Source organism: Sander vitreus, chromosome 6 (genome assembly GCF_031162955.1).
Source record: "Sander vitreus isolate 19-12246 chromosome 6, sanVit1, whole genome shotgun sequence".
Taxonomy (NCBI): domain Eukaryota; kingdom Metazoa; phylum Chordata; class Actinopteri; order Perciformes; family Percidae; genus Sander; species Sander vitreus.
The window spans coordinates 1,009,688-1,029,009 of NC_135860.1; the positions used below are offsets into that span (position 1 = coordinate 1,009,688).

General features: G+C 44.4%; 1 protein-coding gene across 7 annotated transcripts; it reads right to left on the reverse strand.

Annotated features, from left to right (window-relative positions):
• Positions 1–1,937: 1,937 nt before the first annotated feature.
• Positions 1,938–18,067, reverse strand: aldh5a1 (aldehyde dehydrogenase 5 family, member A1 (succinate-semialdehyde dehydrogenase)). Of its 7 annotated transcripts, none has more exons than XR_013502079.1 (12): positions 17,564–18,067; positions 13,777–13,860; positions 13,014–13,184; positions 12,196–12,312; positions 11,960–12,103; positions 11,144–11,287; positions 9,694–9,852; positions 8,319–8,482; positions 6,771–6,829; positions 5,317–5,563; positions 5,150–5,198; positions 1,938–3,842 (listed from the first exon to the last, which is right to left on the reverse strand). XR_013502079.1 is itself a non-coding variant. In XM_078251993.1 (11 exons), the coding sequence occupies exons 1-10, from the start codon at positions 17,849–17,851 to the stop codon at positions 5,352–5,354; spliced, it is 1,542 nt and encodes a 513-aa protein (XP_078108119.1). In that variant the 5' UTR covers positions 17,852–18,067; the 3' UTR covers positions 1,938–5,198; positions 5,317–5,351. The 7 variants fall into 7 exon arrangements, 3 of the variants coding, with proteins under 3 accessions (XP_078108119.1, XP_078108120.1, XP_078108118.1); XR_013502078.1 differs by having other exon boundaries at positions 1,938–3,874; XR_013502077.1 differs by having other exon boundaries at positions 5,150–5,563; positions 17,564–18,040.
• Positions 18,068–19,322: the final 1,255 nt, after the last annotated feature.

Consider the following 19,322-nt stretch of genomic DNA (forward strand, 5'->3'; position numbering starts at 1 on the left):
TGTCTTGTTTTGTCCCACAACTCAAAGATATTCAGTTTGCTGTCACAGAGGAGAGAAGAAACTAGAACAGATTCACATTTAACAAGCTGACATCAGAGAAGTTTGACTTTTTTTCCCCATTCAACGGTTATCAAAGTAGTTGCTGATTAATAGTTGACAACTAAATCGATTCATCTTTGCAGCTCTAGACCTATCCATCCGAGAGTTAGCAAAGTCTAAAGCTAACCCTAAGCTAATAAAATAACTGGCCCCTTATTGCTTTATCTCAAACGTAACAAAACTGTTGGGTTCGACACAGCTTTCCTGAACTGAACATTCGTTTAAATGTCATTACCTAAAGAAAGTCTACGATGCGTTTAGCCTAGCTTAGCGCAAAGACTGGAAGCAGGAGGAACCCGCTAAGCTAGCGCGTCAAAACAGAAAACAATCACCTTCCAACAACTCCAAATCTGTCATGTTCAGGGCTTTAAATTGACACCCAAACTCTGCGTCTGCTTGAATCAGCCGGCTGCACAACTGTTGCCAGATTGGTCTGTTTTCAGCCAAGAAATGTTGGCAGTTTTGTGTGTCTTTGGCTTGGAAACATAATATTTATCTGGCAACACCGCTTGTAGTACTAATCCTACATTTCCCATGAACACTTTGTTGTGACGTGTCGTACAACCGTCGGCTACGTGCCTAGCGTGTGTGGTATTGATTACGAGAAGACAAATGGTCTTAGTTAAAGGTCCAGTGTGTGTCATTTTTAGTTGCCCGTTCACAACTTGTCCTTTTTCATGAATATTTACCACTTCCATCAATTCCAAGTATTCCTATTGGCTTGAAATGTAACATTTGCGTTTGCATGGACTGGGGTAGACGCTCCATATTCATGCTCCATCTAGAAATACGTTAGCTGGTAAGGGACATACAGGACATACTGCTCCACCTTTCACGTTTTCGCTCACTGGTGCTGCTAATACTGCTAACGGGTATCGTAGCTTCCCGACGCCAGCAAGTTTGAAGAAGGAAACATGGAGGACCACACATATTCAAAATCCAAATTTCAGCAACAGGAGTCTCCTTCTTTGCCCAGAAAAAGAAAAGGATATTGAAAAGAGCAAGAGACCGGCTTTTTGGAGCGTGAAGGCTACCGTAGCTGTAATACGTACTTTGAACTGCGTGGCGCGAGAGAGTTGATTGTGATGTATGATCTCAACGCTAGATGGGAGAAATTCCTACACATTGGACCTTTAAGAAAAAAAACTAGTCTGTATCCACGACGTTCCACTTCCGGGATTGCTCCGGTGCCGCTGGAAATTCCTGCCGGATGTCACTTTTTTCGGCCAGATGTCCGTCTCCTTCCTCTGTCTCTGTGTTGGCGTTCTAACCTCTGGTGGATTTGTGAGGACTATGGTTAACTGCTCCTCAGATCTCTGCAGGGTAAATCCAGACAGCTAGCTAGACTATCTGTCCAATCTGAGGTTTCTGTTGCACGACTAAAACTACTTTTGAACGTCCACGTTCCACCAAAACAAGTTCCTTCCTGAGACTATTTAGCAGAGGCACCGTGGCTCCGTCCGGAGCTTAGCCCCGCCCAAGACGATTGTGATTGGTTTAAAGAAATGCCAATAAACCAGAGCAGGTTTTTCTCCCATCCAGGAATGCTGTGTGGACTAGCCAGACCCTCCTCCGCAGCGATGTGGAGGACGGTCTGGCAATGAGAGACTAGGAAAAAACAAACGTGGCTAATGGCAAATCTGATTGGCGGGTAAACCTAGTAGCCGTGTTGGCTGGTGATCACGTTTGTCCTTCAATGCTTTTCTAAAAACATTGTTAGCACCAAAACATGTTATGTAGACAAAGTAATACCTTTCAACCGTTCAAATGTTTGGGTAAAAACTTCAGTACCAATGCTCCTGTAGTTACGTGCCATAAAAAGGAATCATCACAACATGTAATATTACAATTTCCTCTTTAATTTTCCATTAATATCTATAGTCAGAAATACAAAAATGTATCCCCTCTTTTTACAAGAACTATGACGCCAACATTATAATCACAGTTAAGACAATTTTCACTTCATACTAGAACACTGTAAGAAATAAAAGTCAGTTTTATGGCACTTATAACATTGGCAACCATGATTTTACTTCCTGTGGTTCACATCTGTCAGGTTTAAAACAAAACCTGCCCAACAACATCAATCTACACAGTAACAAGGTATTTATTAAACTACTGTACCACAATAATTACTTACATCTTCTAATGGTATTTATCTCCGTAAAGAAATATGCTTCCAAAAAAGATTTGTGCATGCACACGTTAAAAAGCTGGCGTCCTAACATTCACATCACGCCGCATGTTCAACATTTTATATTCATTTATGTATTTATTAACAAGTTTTAGCAACACAGATGTTTAAAGCCCGGTTCAGACCATAGATTCTCAGCGAAATGAAATCATTTTGGATCGTTGCTGGAAAGGTTTCAGCAGTCTGAAGCGGCCAGTCTCCATCTCACTATCACTATCCTCATTCATATTTTAAGACGATACAAATGATATATCCAGCTTACCAAAAAGCTGGATGGATAGATAGAACAGAAGTACCGAATCGTTGCTATGCAGATGATACACCGTCTTGTCTCAATAAAGTTGCAGCTTTCAGAACGCTGCAGACTGGAGCGTTGCGAGTAGCTGCAAGTTTCAACAATCTTTGGTCTGAACTGGGCTTTACAGATATTAATGAAATGTGTTCAAGGACTTCAGAAACTTGCTAATGTTCCAAACACAAGACAAATACGCTGACACATTTTTGTATAAATGCCCAAATTCTGATGCTTGGAATTATTTATAGAACCACTTTGAAAGCATATACAAGTATTTTAATCATAAAAAATACAGATTTTTACATAAACAGGCTTCTACAGGACGTCAACATTGGGATGTTCAATACAACGATTTTACAAAAATCTAGCAAAAAGGTTTTGTGCATTATTTATTTCATCACAGTTAATCCCCCTTTTCTTCCGTAATCAAGTGTCTGGCAGCGGCTTTGCAGCTTCTTTTTTCTGTTTTTCAGAAGGGATATTTATTAGCATACTGCATTATTTTGTGGCATGAAAAAGCGTCGTTCAGGACTGAAACACGGATGACGCTTTTTTCAGAGTTCATGCTAACATTAGCATTGTCTGTCCTGGTCTTTATTGGATTTGGGGAACTTTATAACTCCGTGTGACTCATGAGTTAGTCATCATGTTAAAAATCTTCTCTCTAGTAAAAATTAACAAAGAAATGTTTGTAAATGTGAACAATAAAGCATTAAGCTGACCTTTGTGTTGCTTGTTTTGTGTTTCTATAGGAAACATCTGAACAGTGGAAAGTTATCTGGTACATTATATCGAGGGCTTTATATTGACACACGCCAACCCGCCAAATGAGGGTAAAAATGAACTTTGGCGGGTAACATTTTAAAGTTACTAGCCAATTTGGCCGGTGATGAATGAAGCAAATAAGTTTGCGGGACCTATTGTAACGATCTAAACGCACGGCGTGAAGCGCCTGGTGCAGGTGCGTTTAGGGCGTGTCCAAATCCACATGGACGGGAAATTGACAACTGCGTCGGTCTTAAACTAGCAAAGACACTTGCGTCGGGCTTTGCGCTGCACCGGGTGCAAGACAGGACCATAGACAGTATATAAGAATGGACCAGCAGATCCCGTTGCTCTGGACGGAGACCAGTGAAGGATATTAGAAGTCACTTTTCCGGTGATGGCTGAGCGTTACTGAGCAGCCTCCAACTGAGCTTGAAGACGTAGATGTGACGTGAGCAACCTGTCTGAAAGTTGGAAGTCTTCTGGTAGCTGTGCCAAGAGAAATCTCAATCATTCCCAATCTAGCAGAGACGGAGAGCGTAGGTATATGTAAGGAGATAACATAGACACAGGCTCATTATTGATCACTAAAATGATAGTTAACATTAGTAATTACACTTAAACAGCTAATGGAAGTCCAAACTGCCTGAGAGCTTCTCCTGTACTATACGGTAACTCCTCTACTATGAGACAGTAAGTCTCGTGGTTATGACACAACCGTTAGCCTATTTTTACAAAAACGTCTGCTACGGAGCCGTAACGTGAGCTACAAGGTAATGGAGCCTTTTATACATTGTCGTGTTTCTTTAGAAATAAACAACGGACAAATAAAGTCTTTAAATGCTTCAGATGTAAAGTTATTCGCTGTCAAAGTGGCGCCAAAATGAATGGCAGTCAATGGGATGCTAACGGGAGGTGTTGGCTTGTTAGCATCAAAATGGCGCCATAGGAGGTTCGCGGTCCGAGGAGAAGCTTACCCCCTTGGATAGGACCCTGCGTCTGCTTTTACCCTTATGGTCCATCAAACATAACACTGATATCTACCAAAAATAAACACACAAGATGTTAGGGCCACAACTAACGATAGCATAGGCTATCATTATCGATTAACGTTACGAGAACGTCTTCAAATGCCTTGTTTTTGTCCGACCAACAACCGAATGTATTCAGTCTGCAGAGAACAAAATAACATCTCACATTGAGAACTAACACGTTGTTGCTCGGAAAACAAAAGAAATGTAATAGTAAAAATTAACTTTGTAAAGTTACGAGCCATTTTGGCCGGTGATGAATGAAGCAAATAACTGAATAGAGTTAATTACCCTTAGATCCTTGTATTTAGAATATCATATCATCAACATACTGATTAAAAGATAATTATTGCCTGAAAGATGTTTTTATTCTCTGTATGAACAGTTTCTTATGAATAGGCAACAGAGGAGAAATAACGACCCGGAGCCCGTTTCACTTTTTCTGACCCGACAGCGACAAATATTTTATGATTTCTGAAAGGTTGCTCGACTAGTTTCCAACATTTCCAAAATCAGATTTGTCAGCTTACTTTAACCTTTGTGTTGTCTGAATTCCCGTCGACCATGCACCTTCTTGTTTTTCAACATTTTGGTCATTTTATCTGAGTTTATTTGACACTACTGCCGATGTTTTTTTTGTCACTTTTGTTGACGTTTTTGTGTTTTTTTCCCCCCACGTTTAAGAAGTTTTTTCCGACATTAATTAATAAAACTGAATAAAACACCCAAATTCAATGAAAGTAGTGAACTGATCAGTTACTTTACTTGTGAAGAGCGTCGTATGGAACCATCCACGTTACTTTCTTTTGAAAATCTGGTGGAAAGAAACCCACATTTCTGATAAAGAAACTTTTTGAAAATTAAATTAAATCAATTCAAACCGGAGATCTACAGTTTGGTATGATTACTGCAGTTAAACAAGTGTGTAGTACCACAGTCTGGACCTGCGGCACCGCTCCGTTATGTTTCAGGGTTTGAGGCCTCCGAAGCACATGTACTTGACCTCCAGGTACTCGTCGATGCCGTACTTGGAGCCTTCGCGGCCCAAACCGGACTGTTTGACCCCCCCGAACGTGGCCTCGGGGGTGGACAGCAGGCCCTCGTTGACTCCGACCAGCCCCACCTCCAACGCCTCCGCCACCCGCCAGATCTGACTCACATCCTGCGAGTAGAAGTAACCTGAGGACAGACAAAATAAGATCATAGCAAGGTTTAAGCCTTGTTTCGTCCTTGGGTCAAATCTGAACCGTTTGTTTTTTTTTTACTTCAGAATAAATGGGACGTCGAAATAAGCGCCAAAAATGTATAAACGAGAAAATGTTGGGAAAAGCAACACACAATGAAAAAAAAAGTCTAAAACGCCGGAAGAAAACGTCAAAAACTTCGGAAAAAGCGCCAACAAATCGTCAAAAAGTGCCCAAAACATTGAAAAAGTGACAAAAACGTCAGAAACTGCGATAAAAATGGTCGACAAAAAGTGACCAAAACGTTGAAAAAACATATTAGACAAAAGTGTTTTTTTCATAGTTGACGGAAAGACAACACAAGGGTTAATTAAAACCCAATGCAGAAGCCCACGGATCGGCCGTTTTTAAGGAATCACATCCTTATATATATGTCAGCAAACCGGTTTAACTTCTAAGGCTCAAAATGTTAAACGTGTGGTATACTCGCCGCAGCCGACCTGTCGAGCGCCAGTGTGATGTCATGGGAGCGCTGTAACTGTTTATACTCGCGCGTGGCGGTCGCGACACTAGTGTCAGTCTTCTCCTGACCAGAGGTGGCGCTAATGAGGAAAGGCTACCGACTTTGCTATTTCTACGGACTAGAAGAAGGAGAAAAAGGTAAACAACGGCAGAACTGGCAGCAGCAGCATTGACGTCTATGCTTCCATTTGATTGGATGAGCTACTTCGTCAGATCAAGCCTTTCATTCACCATAAAAGAACTCATCTTAACCAGTAAGTTAACAAGAGAGACTTGCAATCACTCTGAGAGTCCTGGCATCCGGTTACCCTGGAACTCGTTCAGGCTTCCTGTTTCCGCTTTGTCGCGTGCCGCTATAAAAAAAAAAAATAGAGTGGTGCGCGCCTTCTGGTCGCACACTCAAAATCCTGGCACGCCAGCGGGATCTACGTAGTTTTGACGTCACATTGGCGCGCGCCAGCTCGGCTATGGCCTTAACCGTTCACTTGAATCAGGAGGCTCAGAGTTTCCTCAGTTCCTTTACTAACTTCATTTTATTTCAAGATGCAGCTGAATCTATCGGCAAACAGATACAATAAGTTGACTTCCACAACGTTTATATTCCATCTTCTAACACACGGTTCAGGTCAACATTTCCAGGACTTTTCTTTGCCTGCAGGAGCTCAGAAAGACGCACTGACCTGCCAGCCCGACATTAGATGCGTTGGCGATCGCCAGAGCCTCTTCCTCCGTGTTAAACCTGGAAATCACAAACAAACAAAAGTTATTTAACAGACATTGTTAGGAATATTTACTAATACTATTTAACAGTCATCTTAAAAGAATGGCTGTTCCTGGCAAAATAATACATGCACACGCAGAGCACTGACACTTGAGGGTGGGGAGGCAGTCGGGACTGGTTTGAACCAGTTTGACTTCCTCTTAAGCCCCTGACACACCAACCTGACTGCCGACCGTCGGCAGAAAAGGCAGTCGGACTGATCATTCGGCTCCCCGAGGTCCAAAAAGTGCCTCGGAATACAACGAAACGACGCCGTCTTGAGCGTACGTTCTGCGCGTGGGCGAGACGCGATACAAAAAAAGAAATCCGGAAATGACAACGCGTCACGTGGGTCTGGCTTCTCCAGCCGATAGCAATGGCGGCTTGTTCGAAACACGATCTCGTATTAAAGACAGTTCACTGAAACGTGTTTCTGAAAACATTTTAAGCGAGGAATAGGCCGTGCAGTTGCTGAATCTGTCTTCATTTCAGATCGACAAAGGTCAGTTTAGAAGATTTTCGTCAGATGTTGAGAGGCGTTCGTCACTCATCCCGCTCGTTATTTCCGGGTTAGCGCTCCACCAATCAGATTGGGTTGAGTCCGACTGCCCGCCCTCCGACCCAGCAAGTCAGGTCGGCCAAAATTAAAGCCGACGGCTCCTTGGACGGACGACGGCACGGAACACACCCACCAGACTCGAGTCACTGACCTCGCCAGACTGTCCAACGGCCGATTATCGGGTTGGTGTGTCAGCGCCTTTAGTAAACCGACTTCCTCCTTGTAAACTGGTGAACAATACCCAGGGGAAGGGAGAGCGGGAAATCTCTCTGTCAGGGTGTTGTCGTCTACCATCGGATGGATCGTGTGCCAAGAGGCTGGGACCAGCCTGTGCACCAACGAAGAGGCGCCAAAGTCTAAATCCACAACTGCCTCCAGCCTTAGTATTGACCAATCGCAATAGCTTGCACATTTGACATACGTTGAACTGTGATTTTTGAACTGCATTCTTTTTGGGGCAAGAACAGACAGAGAAACAGCAATTCCGCTGACTGTGGATTCTCAAACCGGAAAGATCCTTGTTTATAAGTTCTATTATTATTATTCCAGCTTTAATAAACCACCTTAAATGAGAGAAGTTGTTTGTCTTCTGTCCTAACTGACCAAGTGGACCGCGTCAACATCTTCAGAACCTGAACACAACCAGCAGCTTTGCTTGTTGGTTTTAATGCAGAACAGCTTTTTTTTTAGAAGAGCTGTTTTAATGCAGAGTTTGAAGATCATCAACGTGCGTGCAACTATTTCTATTCGTAGTGATTCGTCTCGGCTGTCTGCAGCCAGTTTGTGTGTGTGTGTGTGTGTGTGTGTGTGTATCTGTGCAGAACAAGTTCAATACGGTCAATTGTCAAACTGGTATAAACATGTTGTACGCAATGATTTAAACATGAATAAACGGGCGAGCGTGCTCACCTGATGACGGGCAGCAGCGGGCCGAAGGTTTCCTCCTGGGTGCAGATCATGTCCGTGGTGACGCCAGCCAGCAGAGTGGGCTCCATGAAGGAGCCGTCCAGACGCTTCCCGCCCCGCAGCACCTTCGCTCCCCTTGACACCGCGTCCGATACCTGGTGGACCACCTGGGGGACGGAGAGAGTCGCACTGAGCTGGAGAGATGCAACCATAACTCCACTCATCGATTAGTCAAAAAAAAACTTTTGATAATCGATTAATTGCCAAAAATTGCAGAAAATGCTGTTTTCAGGCTCTCAAATACGTTTTATATCATGTTTTATATCATGTTAAACTGAATATTTATTTTTTTTTGATTATTTTTTGGGCTTTTTAATGGCCTAATCGACAGGATAGCTTAAAGAGAGGAGGGCCGACATGCAGCATAGGGCCGTGGGTCGGATTCAAACCCGCGGCGGCTGCCAAGGCCTCAGCCTGCATGGGGCGCACGCTCTACCGAGTGAGCTAGGGGTCGCCCCCAAAACAAGACATTTAAAGACATCACCTTGGATTTTGAAAAACTGGGATGGACATTTTGTTTTACCATTTTCTGCGTCTCAATCGGGGTTTTTACTGACAGTTTGTGACAGTTTATGGCCTCTCGCCTGTTTACGGCATACGGTCAAGCTCTGTGCGTTGGTTACTGTACACCACCATGTGTCAAACTCAAGGCCCTTCAGGCTGTGAAACAAGTCGCTGTGAGTCAGCTGTGTGGTAGCCTGCTTTGAGAAATGCTATCCGTTTTGCTCGATCTGCTGAATCTATGATGGATAAGGATCTTTTTTTCTGACTTTTTAGGGCTTTATGTTGACCAAACTATAGATATAATACAGTCGAAAATATTTGGACTCTTTCAATTAAGTAAGAGCACGTCAATAAACTACACGTCTGGACCTCAAAGTGATCCAGTTTGCAGGGCTGCGGTAGAGATGCTCGGCCCAAAAGAAAAGACGGAGAAACGCAGCTATAGTTAACGTTATCAAAGACTTGGACACCAACAGGTTTCTGGATATCAGCTGACCTTTTCTAGAAGAAAAAAAAATCCTGTTCTACACAGCTGCATGTAAACAGGAATATTAGTGGAATATTCTCTTTCATAAGCCATGTAAACAATTTAGGGGACTACTGTCTTTTCAGAATAAGGGCAAAAAAACGGATTATTATGTGCATGTAAACGGAGTCAGTGATCCCACATTTCTTGTTGCTTAAAAGATCGGCACATACTCAGATACTAAGTCTTATAATATCTACTTTTTTGGTCCGAAGCGAACATCTTCCTCTGAAGCGAGATATCTCAACACCTCCTGGCCCCGTTGCTGTGAAATAAAGCAGCGTTTACCTTCTCTGCAGCTCGGGTGTTGATGAGCGGCCCCTGGGTGGTGCCGGGCTCCGCGCCGTGACCCAGGCGCAGCTCGGCGTCCATCGCTCGGCCCAGCTTCTCCAGGAAGTGGTCGTGAATGCCACTCTGCACCAGGAACCGGTTGGAACACACGCACGTCTGTACGAAAGAAGATTAGTCACTTGAGACAAAGACTGGTCCGCAGACAGCGGACAACATTTGGTAAAATATCCTGTTTTTAAAGGGCAACTACATTTTTCAACCTGGACCCTATTTTCCTGTTTTTGTGTCTAAGTGACTGATGAGAACAACAATCTTTGACATTGGTCCAGTATTAAGCGGCATCGCTGCAGTCGGCAGCAGAGAAACAAGCTACAATGTGAGTTAATAGGACAATTCTCCAGCTTGTATTTACCTTTACAAAAGTGCTCGTTTAGCCTTCTGTTAAAGAGTAAGAGAATTCAACAAAAACATCTGCAAAAATTGCGTTTGCTAAACCCACCAGACTCCATGTAAATAATCAGTAATTTAAGCAGCGTAAAACACACTTCATTCAAAGTCGACATAAATAAAATAAAAATATGAAAAGCCGTTTTGGGTCGTCTTTCCAGTTTTCCAACCATCACAACTCTAGTTTTGGTTGAAATAAACACATAGTTTACCGATCTACATGTGAAAATATGTTTTGCTCTATGCACGATCAAACTATTGTTTTTTTTCAATGGAGTCTGGTGGGTTTAGCGCTAGCGACTTCAGAGCTGTTTCTGGTTAAACAGAAAGGTCTCAAAGAGGTTTTAAAGGTCCATCTCTGTAGGGAGCCTTTCCATAATGTTGTCAGACACTTAGAATAATAATCTGAGTCTGTCATTGGCACACAAAAAAAACTTTTAGTGGACCAAATTGACAATGCACATTTGCCCCATAGGGTTACAGTGCAGCCCGTCTGTGGCTGCAGGTTACAGCGTTCACGCTTAATACTGGACCAACTTCATAGATTGTTGTTCCCATCAGTCACTTACACCAAAAACATAGGAAAATAGGGTCCAGGTTGAAAGAAAAACGAAATTACCAATAAACAGTGTTTTTCAAACCGTCTGTAAGTGACTCCAAAGTCTAACAGTGAGGAGCATATTGTTATTTACTTAATTATTACATTTATTTAATATCAAATAAACTCAAACATTGTTATTTGATTGGGCTGTTTTTTTCTGTGTTTGTCAGCCTTCAGCAACGTGAACCTGCTTCCAACTTAACGTAACGTTTGAGGAAAATACGGAGGAATAAAGTGTACGGTAACCGCGCTATTGATTTTGAGAATATTTTTGGCAGTGAGGCGGTCCGTGAGTTTTAGAAACACTGACTTAGGACACAAAAAGATGGGCTAACAGGCTCCAGCTTGAAAAGTACTTTAGTCACCCTTTAACAGAGAGCAGCGTGAGCTTCCCGTTACCTGTCCTGAGTTCCTGAACTTGGACGCCATGGCCCCGGCCACCGCCCTGTCGACGTCGGCGCTGTCGAACACGATGAAGGGGGCGTGGCCTCCCAGCTCCATGGACGCCTTCTTCACAGTGTCAGCAGCCAGTTTCAGCAGCACCTGAGAGCACATTCAAAAAGTGTTACTGCTTAGTATAAATATCAACTACGAGGACGTTTTTGTTGCCTTTTTACCGTGTAGACACTACCCGTCAAAAGTTTGGGGTCACTTAGAAATTTCCATTCCACTCCATTATAGACAGAATACCAGCTGATCTGAGTGGGTGGCTGATCTTTAATGCAATATCTACATTGTCCATTATCAGCAACCATTCATCCAATGCTCCAAAGGCTCATTCTGTTTACTAATCTGATATCATTTTAAAAGGCTAACTGAGAAAACATTGGAGAACCCTTTTGCAATTATGTAAGCACATAATGTAATCTGAAAACTGCTGCCCTGGTTAAAAAAACAATGCTACTGATCTCAGCTGGTTTTCTGTCTGGAATGGAAATCTCTAAGTGACCCCAAACTTTTGACCGGTAGTGTCTACTACTACTACTACTACTACTACTACTACTACTACTACTGAGTCAACAGCACTAACAATTTATTGATCAATAGAAAATGTATTTCAAAAATAAAAATCTTTACACTTCATAAGGTATTGTATTCATTACACGAGGTTTATGGGATGGGTCCGGATTGACTTGCCGTTTGGTCCAGGTGTGGACCTTGGTCCAGACGTGGACCTTGGTCCAGACTTTGAGAAGCCCTGGTTTATGGTCTCACCTTGCCGGTAGCGGTGGAGCCAGTGAAGGAGATTTTGGCCACCAGTGGGTCGGTGCAGAGAACCTCCCCGACTGACGGAGTCCTCTCTCGGGAGCACGGGACTACGTTAAACACGCCCGCGGGGATGCCCGCCTGCTCCGCCAGCTGCAGAACGAACCAGACAACAAACTATGTCATTCACGGAAAACGGCACAGAGGGTTGCATCAGAAGCGCGAGACTTGTTGGGTGCGCGGACCTCAGCCAGGGCGAGCGCCGACAGCGGCGTGTCCTCGGCTGGTTTCACCACCACCGTGCAGCCGGCAGCCAGAGCCGCGCCGGCCTTCCTGGTGATCATCGCGCTGGGGAAGTTCCACTGTGGAGCAACACAACGTTTTCTGGATTAATATTCCTGCTGCGGTAATGTGTCTGTTGCATTTTACTGCTGTAGACGTAAAATGTTGTGCTCATTTCTGTGGCAATACTGTATGATAAATGGAGTATCGGTCTTTTATTATATAAATTACACAGAATTGCACATGAGAATTTAAGCTTTTTATCTAACTTTTTGGTACTAGACTAATCAAATCAACTGTTTTCTCGGTCCACTAGGTGTTTCGTGGTGGTTTTTCAAAAAGAAGGAAAGAAATTACACAATAAGAACATCACGCACAATAGCAATACAATGTAAGTGAGAAAACAAACAAAGGAATGTATCTTTTAGATAAAACAGATGTTGACAACGTTTTCCTTTGGGGACATAATTTGAAGTTGGGAAAAAAGGTAATGAATTGCTAAATATTGCAAGATCATCATATGTTTGTCGTGTCTCTGTCCTGTGAGGACCACGTTTCTCTAAAAACGTTTGAAAAGTTCTCGTGGTGTCAGAAAAACGGCCCTGTTTTCAGCTTTGTGACGATGCATTTTCCATCTGATCCAAGCGGCTTTTTAAATGAAAAGTCAAACTTTAACACACCGAAATCCTTTCAGAAAAACAATCCATCCGATAGCTGCGGAGCTACTTCCTCCACCGAGCTACGTCGGGGTCGCCTGAAGAGCTTCTCATTGGCTGCTCACCGGTGTGATGATGGAGGAGACGCCCACAGGCTGTTTGAGGAGGAGGATCTTTCGGTCTTTGGCGGGTGACGGGACGACGTCACCGTACACTCGCCGAGCCTCCTCCGAAAACCACTCCAGGAAGGAGGCGGAGTACGCAATCTCCCCGAGAGACTCCTGCATGGGCTTTCCCTGCAACACACAGTTTCACAATTTATTTATGTACACAGAACATAAACAAAAGTCTGCAGGTCAAAAATACTAAAAGCTGCTGCTGAGTACATTCACAAAATCATGGACCCGGGACACAAGTCTTCACAATGCAAACCATAGAAAGCATACTCAGTTCTTATATACAAGTAGCAGATATATACGTGTCTGACATCATTATGGAAAGGATCCCTACAGAGATAGACCTTTTTCTTAAAGCTACAGTGCGTAGTTTCTGTCGCCCCCCATTAGGAATTCTAAGTAATGACAACAAAACTGTCGGCGCGTCCACATGATACAAGCCTTCTGTGACCACTCTGTTATTACACAAAGGCCTGAATTACACACACATGCTCAGTACCTATACATGCACTAATGGAGAGATGTCAGAGTGAGGGGGCTGCCCATGGAAAGTCCCCCCTCCGTGTGGGGGACTTGAACCAGCGACCCTCCGGTTCCCAACCCAACTCCCTAATGACTGAGCCACAAAAGTGGACTTTGAATGCAGTGTGTAAGATGGTGATGTTTGTTTTGTAATTTGGGTGACGTGCCCCTTGAGCCAGATGATACTCACACATTCGAACGTGATCAGTTTGGCCAGGTCTTCTTTGTGCAGCATCAGCAGGTCGAACCATTTCCTCAACAGGACGCTCCGCTCCTGCAGGACAACCAATCAGATTGCATCAGGAGGGGAGACTCAATGTTTGGATATTTGTTTTGGGGGGTTTTTTTCGTATTCAGTGTTAATGAATTAAAGAACCGGCAGCCTGTGAGGTTAGTTAGATCTGGTTTTTGCTCGCTGAAACTAATTCAGATTAATATTTCACAGAGTGGAACATGTTACAAAGTGAGCTGGAAAACTGAAAAGGTCCTTTAGGGACTGAAAGTTTGAGTTTATTATCCGAAAAAGGAAACTCCCTTGGACCTGGGTGCAAAAGAAATCCACAATCCCCCCCCCCAAAATAAGACTTAAGCTAAAAAATTCACCAACAAAACAAACGTTGGACTTTGTGCTCTGAAGGAACAATAAACCTGTGAGACTGTGATGATGTTTAATAACTGTGTGTAATGTGAAAGGAGTACTTTTAACCACTTCCTCAGTGAGTAACACAGCTCTTTTGCAACGAGCACATACACACATTTTATATATTTATATATAATATTTCTACAAATGTAATCACTGACTGGCGGGTCAGCGGGTGAAGTTAGAGCAGAGACTTAATTTTATGTTCAACGTGACATCATGACTTTGCGTAAACATACACGCCACTTTCCTGAAGCCAAGTGGCGTGTTATCTGGACGCATTTTGAGCTATCCGCGTGTAGGTCCACGCCGTATACAGCGGACGGCAGTCTGCAACGTCACAGCGTAAACATACACGCCACTTTCTAAAGCCACGTGGCGTGTTATCGCGAGGCTGCGGTCGGGATTAGGAAAAGAAGAACGGGGTTGGGTTTAGGAAACGTGACACGCCACGCGGGTTGGGTTTAGGGAACGTGACACGCCACGCGGGTTGGGTTTAGGAAAAGAAGAACGGGGTTGGGTTTAGGAAACGTGACACGCCACGCGGGTTGGGTTTAGGAAAAGAAGAACGGGGTTGGGTTTAGGAAACGTGACACGCCACGCGGGTTGGGTTTAGGGAACGTGACACGCCACGCGGGTTGGGTTTAGGAAAAGAAGAACGGGGTTGGGTTTAGGGAACGTGACCGCCACGCGGGTTGGGTTTAGGAAAAGAAGAACGGGGGTTGGGTTTAGGAAGCGTAGCCACGCGGGTTGGGTTTAGGAAAAGAAGAACGGGGTTGGGTTTAGGGAACGGACACGCCACGCGGGTTGGGTTTAGGAAAAGAAGAACGGGGTTGGGTTTAGGAAACGTGACACGCCACGCGGGTTGGGTTTAGGAAAAGAAGAACGGGGTTGGGTTTAGGAAACGTGACACGCCACGCGGGTTGGGTTTAGGAAAAGAAGAACGGGGTTGGGTTTAGGGAACGTGACACGCCACGCGGTTTGGGTTTAGGAAAAGAAGAACGGGGTTGGGGTTTAGGGAACGTGACACGCCACGCGGGTTGGGCTTTAGGAAAAGAAGAACGGGGTTGGGTTTAGGAAACGTGACACGCCACGCGGTTTGGGTTTAGGAAAAGAAGAACGGGGTTGGGTTTAGGAAACGTGACACGCCACGCGGGTTGGGTTTAGGAAAAGAAGAACGGGGTTGGGTTTAGGAACGTGACACGCCACGCGGGTTGGGTTTAGGAAAAGAAGAACGGGCTTAGGAACGTGACACGCCACGGGTTGGGTTTAGGAAAAGAAGAACGGGGTTGGCTTTAGGGAACGTGACACGCCACGCGGGTTGGGTTTAGGAAAAGAAGAAGCGGGGTTGGGTTTAGGAAGCGTGACACGCCACGCGGGTTGGGTTTAGGAAAAGAAGAACGGGGTTGGGTTTAGGAAACGTGACACGCCACGCGGGTTGGGTTTAGGAAAAGAAGAACGGGGTTGGGTTTAGGGAACGTGACACGCCACGCGGGTTGGGTTTAGGAAAAGAAGAACGGGGTTGGGTTTAGGAAAACAACAAACGTGGAAAGGAAACATCACACGCGGGACACAAAGTCACACGCGGGACCCGATCCCCGGTCTCCTGGGTGAAAGTCCTGTGTTTGACCCATCCTCCCCCCCGACCGACCTCCCTACGCTGATTTTCGCCCTTTCGCACTACTTGCTACGGCGTCAATTCACACGCAATTGCAAGGTAATGTAAGTCAACGGAGGCCAAACGGCGTTGATAAACACGCTAAAAAAAACGAGTATGCGTCTTGATAACACGCCAATAACGGCGTACGAATTGGCGTGTCATACATACGCCACTTCATGAGATCAGTCTGTAATGTTCAGTTCATGGTTGCACCGTCTCCACCGGCAGAAACAAGCGGTTTACTTTGCAGCATTGTTTAGAGCTGCTAGGAGCGTCTGTGGCTCAAGTGGACCAATCGGAAGGTCGGTGGTTTGATCCCTGGCCCTGCAGTCCCATGTCAAAGTGTCCTTGACGCCGAATTGCTCCTGATGCTGCGCCAGGAAAGCGCAATATAAATATAGTCCATTTCAGGGCTGTAGTACTGGACTTGAGTCCAGACTCGAGACGCTTTTCTGTAGTCTCGGACTCGTTGGTATTTGGACTCGGACTTGTCTCGGACTCGTCAAATATTCTAGTTGGTCTCGACCGAGTCCAGCACTACATGCTTTTGTTCTAAAGTAACTTCCTCCTTCAAAATAAATCCATTGATGAAGCGCGCTTGATCAGAAAACAGGTATTAGTTTAGTTCAGAATCCATCTAGAACGGGCATCGTGATTGGTCGCCTGGTACACACCTGGCTGCATCATATTCCACGGTCTCGACTAGTCTTGGTCTTGGACTTGTCTTGGACTCGACAAAAGGTGGACTTGACAACAGCCCTGGTCCATTTACATTTGGTATCACTGCTGTGTTTGGGGGGAGGTACATTACAATACTGTGCTTATGTACAATTGTAAAGTACTTGTATTTTGAGTATTTCCCTGTTATGCTCCTCTATACTTTAACTCCACTTATTTGATACCTGTAGGGTTAGATTCAGATTATACTAATACATTGTGTTCATTATTAATTAGGACTAGCTCTAAACTTACACTTACACATAATGCATCACTTTTTATAAAACAATATACACTGTATGATACTTTTGCTTCCTCTTTTGGTATATTTTGTGAATACTTTATTTTTACTTAAGGAAAGGTTTTGAATACTTCTTCCACCCTGTTGCAGTTAGACTGAATTGTATACGACTATTAAAAATTAACCTGGTTATAAATGTCTGATAGTATGTTGAATTACAGATAATTAAACAATGCCCTCATAAGACACTTTAACAGGGTTAGCCTCAGTTTTCTCAGTCTTCCACGCAGTTACTGGTCTGCAGAAATACACCTGTCGTTCAGAGCCTTCACGCCAAACTCTGTTCAAATATTCCGCAGTTTAGTGTGGTCAAGCATACTTGCACATTCATGTCCTATTCATGTTTTGTGAACGCAACCATCACGTATTCTGAATCGTTAGGAGACTCTCTTTGCTTAGACATATCCGGCAAGCTAAGTCATACAAATAGCCTGTTTTAGTAATGCTTTTAGCTGCTCCACGTTCACAGCAGGCAATAAGAAACACAAGTGAAGCTTGTATCCTTAATACTTATAATATTATGCGTAAGCCGAATTGAAGTCTGGTTCCTATCAGTTGAAAATATACCATGTATTACTGTGTTTGTGTACTTTTCTGACGGATATACAACATTTATTTTTTAATTGATAGTTTTTTCGAGTGGAGTACGGTTACGGTACCTTAGCACTGTATTGCTTCCAGGAATGAAACGCCTTGTACGCAGCGTCCACAGCCTGCTTGGCCTCAGCGGGGCCACAGTCTGACACCCGGGCTATCTCCTCCCCGGTGGCCGGGTCCAGCACAGGGAACACCGAGGCTGCGGAGACCCAGCGCCCGTCTACGTAGCCCTGCGTCCGCAACAGCGGAGCGGACACATCCAGGCTGTAGTGTCTCTGCATGGCGGCGGGCAGGCCGGGGAAGACCTGCCGGAGGAAGCATCGAGTCCTCAACACACAGAAAGTGGACATACTGGGAGTGAATGTCTGCAGCTGGGTGTATGTAAACTCTCACTGTGTGCGGGGTGAAGGTTGTGTTTCTCCCCGCAGGTCAGAAGCAGAAGCTCCGGCAGCTTTCTTTCGGTTTAAACCAGTCCGGACTAAACACAAACGGAGGCTAATTTATATTTCCTAGGAGGGCGAAACCATGTCCCGCCCTACCCTGCCTCTGATTGGCTTTCTCTGGTATTCTCACCCTAACATTAACCAATCGCCTTCCTCATGCCTAAACCTAACCAATCCAACAAACGAAGGCAGCGAGTACCAGCCAATCAGAGGCGGATAAGGGGCATTCCTTCGCCATCCTAGAAACGCAAATTGGCCAATATCAGAGCACTTCACGGTCCTCTTCTGCTCAAAAGCGTCCAATGTTCAACATAAAGAAACACATTTCTACAGGGACAAGAAAACAATACATGAGTAAAATAATGTTTTGCTTAAGGTCAAAACTATGACCTAGTATGTTGACATTATTAGATAGTTTGTTGATATTTTTGGCTTATTTAGCCTAGTCAAAAATATGAGATGGTTGGATGCTTTGCATTTTTTTGTTCCTTTAATTTGATCTGTAAGCATGTTGACCCTTAATAAAACTGGACTTTAACCGTGTTGTAATGATGTAAATCACTCAGGTAAGCAGGCTGTTATCAGTCTGTCATATCTCTTTTATTATAGCCAGTAATATCTTTTATATGTCACGTGTTGGGATGTTTTTCCCCCAGACTTGCAGTTTCATGTTTCCCCTCTTGGCTCTTGTAAGTTTCCCTTTCCAAACTACTCAGGGGCGTAGCAAAGGGGTGGGGGTGTGTTTCTGTGTGAGTGAGTGTGTGTGAGTGTGTGCGTGTCTGTGTGTGTGTGTGTGTGTGTGTGTGTGTGTGTGTGTGTGTGTGTGTGTGTGTGTGTGTGTGTGTGTGTGTGTGTTCTGTGTGTGTGTGTGTGTGTGTGTGTGTGAGTGTGTGAGTGTGTGAGTGTGTGTGAATGTGTCTGTGTGTGTGTGTGTGTGTGTGTGTGTGTGTGTGTGTGTGTGTGTGTGTGTGTGTGTGTGTGTGTGTGTGTGTGTGTGTGTGTGTGTGTGTGTGTGTGTGTGTGTTTCTGTGTGAGTGAGTGTGTGTGAGTGTGTGCGTGTGTGTGTGTCTGTGTGTGTGTGTGTGTGTGTGTGTGTGTGTGTTCTGTTTCCCTTTCCAAACTACTCAGGGGCGTAGCAAAGGGGTGGGGGTGTGTTTGTGTGTGTGTGTGTGTGTGTGTGTGTGTGTGTGTGTGTGTGTGTGTGTGTGTGTGTGAGTGAGTGTGTGAGTGTGTGTGTGAGTGTGTGTGTGTGTGTGTGTGTGTGTGTGTGTGTGTGTGTGTGTGTGTGTGTGTGTGTGTGTGTGTGTGTGTGTGTGTGTGTGTGTGTGTGTGTGTGTGTTTCTGTGTGAGTGAGTGTGTGTGAGTGTGTGCGTGTCTG

Coding starts and splice junctions, on each gene's coding strand:
- aldh5a1 (XM_078251993.1), bottom strand. CDS start 17,851: ATGTCCACTTTCTGTGTGTTGAGGACTCGATGCTTCCTCCGGCAGGTC. Junction 9,853..11,143: donor AGTTCAGGAACTCAGGACAG/GTAACGGGAAGC, acceptor TCTTTCGTACAG/ACGTGCGTGTGTTCCAACCG. Junction 5,564..6,770: donor ATCTAATGTCGGGCTGGCAG/GTCAGTGCGTCT, acceptor GTCTGTCCTCAG/GTTACTTCTACTCGCAGGAT.